At 43.1% G+C, this 1,912-nt stretch overlaps 1 protein-coding gene across 1 annotated transcript in view; it reads right to left on the bottom strand.

Moving 5' to 3' along the window:
* Positions 1-1,165, bottom strand: part of adprs (ADP-ribosylserine hydrolase) — a 5,805-nt gene extending 4,640 nt beyond the window's left edge. The window contains exon 1 of the mRNA XM_005738736.1: positions 719-1,165. Coding sequence (XP_005738793.1) covers positions 719-908 — 190 coding nt within the window. The 5' untranslated portion in view covers positions 909-1,165. The remainder of the gene's footprint in view (positions 1-718) is intronic.
* Positions 1,166-1,912: the final 747 nt, after the last annotated feature.

The raw sequence follows: 1,912 nt of genomic DNA, 5'->3' as shown, positions 1-1,912 counted from the left end.
ATATCTCAAAGTCTCATTCTTCACCTTATCTTCACAGTAATGACAGATGAAATGGTGAAGCAGCAGATAGGATAGCAAGCTAATTCAATTGACAATTAACCACCTATCTGTCTGCACAAAGATTAGGTTCCATGTCTAAAAAGAGACACCTTAACCCATTCTTCACCCTGCACTCTATTTAACAGCCACCAGGGGCAATACCTGGAGTTTCCAAAAGACTTCTTATTCTATAGAAGGTTGTGGGAAATGGCTCTTGCTTCTGGTGGTACCTTATGCATATTTTACGGTATTGGGTATGCGAGTTTCCATACAGATTTCTACATGGACAGCTTCCCCAAACATGCCCTCATGCAGTCCTCCAAAATTCCAACTGCACATTGGTAAACACAGATGACCTATTTATCAGTTGAATGCTGATTGGTTGACAAGTTAGCCAGAATAGGTTGGATTTATTTTATGAACCATAATCATACAGGAAACGTGGTAAAACAATGTAAGAGCAAATGTGTCTTATAGAGCAACTTTCATTTCGGGGGGCTAGTGCCTCCCCATCCCCCCCTTGGAGAGACCCCTGCCGGTTTCAGACGTGATCTTTTTTTCCCTTCCTTTTTTTTTTAGTAATTTCAAACCATTTTGATCCCTTTAAGCTACTCTGCATGCCAGCTTTGCTTCACGGTGCAGTGGGCTTGTTATGAAACCACCTCCTCCTCTCACTGACTTGTTCCTTTAGTTTCGTCGTCCAGGCTGCTGAGGTGCTGCAGCACACTCTCCATGGGAACCTCCTCCGCCCCTTCAAACTCTCCTCCGATACAGTCTCCTAGCACACCCGCGACCAGCGCTCCCCTGAAGCGGGACAAAGACGCGGGACCTCCCGCGGCTGCCGCCGCTCTCACCGCCGTGACTGCCATTCATCCGACGGGGAAAATGACTTCAGCCTGCTCGTTTCTCCGCTGACCCTACTCCCAGACAGCTGGCGAGCGGATCCAAAGCAATCCACAACAACAACAAACGTCGACCTGAAGCTCTCTCTGCACGGCTTCCGGAAAACGTTCAGATCACCATTTGACCCCCGGTGAAAGTTCGCACATAGAAGTGCAGCCAAGCAGAGAAGACCTCCATTAAACGACAGCATTGAGCCTGATCTAGTTCACATATTTCTATGCAATGTATACCGAAACTGCTATAATAAATGCGCATGAACTTTATACAATATTTTTCTTAATCGGCATCAGGTTTATTGACCAAGCATGTGTTCACAAAGAATTGGTCCGTGTCTTTTTGCTCGCAATTTACTTCACAGAAGAGACACCTGACACTACCGACAACAGCCACGTGAGCGAGACATTAACAATAGTAGAACTGGCCTTTTAAAAAGACAGAAATTAACAACAGTGAAAATCATAATCAAATCAAAATTTTAAATAAAACTTCTAGATACTTATTGGGGCTTACCAGGACATAAAAGCTAGATCTAATTATTAAAATGCTTTCAAAGTTTACAGGCTTTGCCATGAGTTATAGCTACAAAAACAACATTTTCTCTGCTCACTTTTCTTTTTCATTTAATTTATTACAGTTATTTTATTTATTAGTTTTCCTGATAAATACCGCTTTAAAAATGCATTTGTATAATAAGATTGCATCAGTAGGCTCAGGTAACATACTGAACAGCACAGGAGCACCACTGAGAATTGTCTAATCACCTTTTCCCTTCACCTACTACACCTCAGACTCAAGGTACAGATCAGACTTGTGCCACCTACAGAGATTTCTAGACAGCTCTGCTGTTGTTGGCTGTATCACTGATGGAGGTTGAAATCTAGAAGTACACATAGACAAAACGATTAGGAAAGTTCTGGTTTAGTTCTGAGAGTGGTACCTGAGATGCATAGCTGGACTGGCCATCGGGCAT

This window comes from Pundamilia nyererei, unplaced genomic scaffold (assembly GCF_000239375.1).
Source record: "Pundamilia nyererei isolate P.nyererei 1_Seehausen unplaced genomic scaffold, PunNye1.0 scaffold00086, whole genome shotgun sequence".
NCBI classification, from domain to species: domain Eukaryota; kingdom Metazoa; phylum Chordata; class Actinopteri; order Cichliformes; family Cichlidae; genus Pundamilia; species Pundamilia nyererei.
The sequence above is the reverse complement of the archived record's forward strand: the minus strand, read 5'-3'. Positions and strand labels throughout refer to the sequence as shown.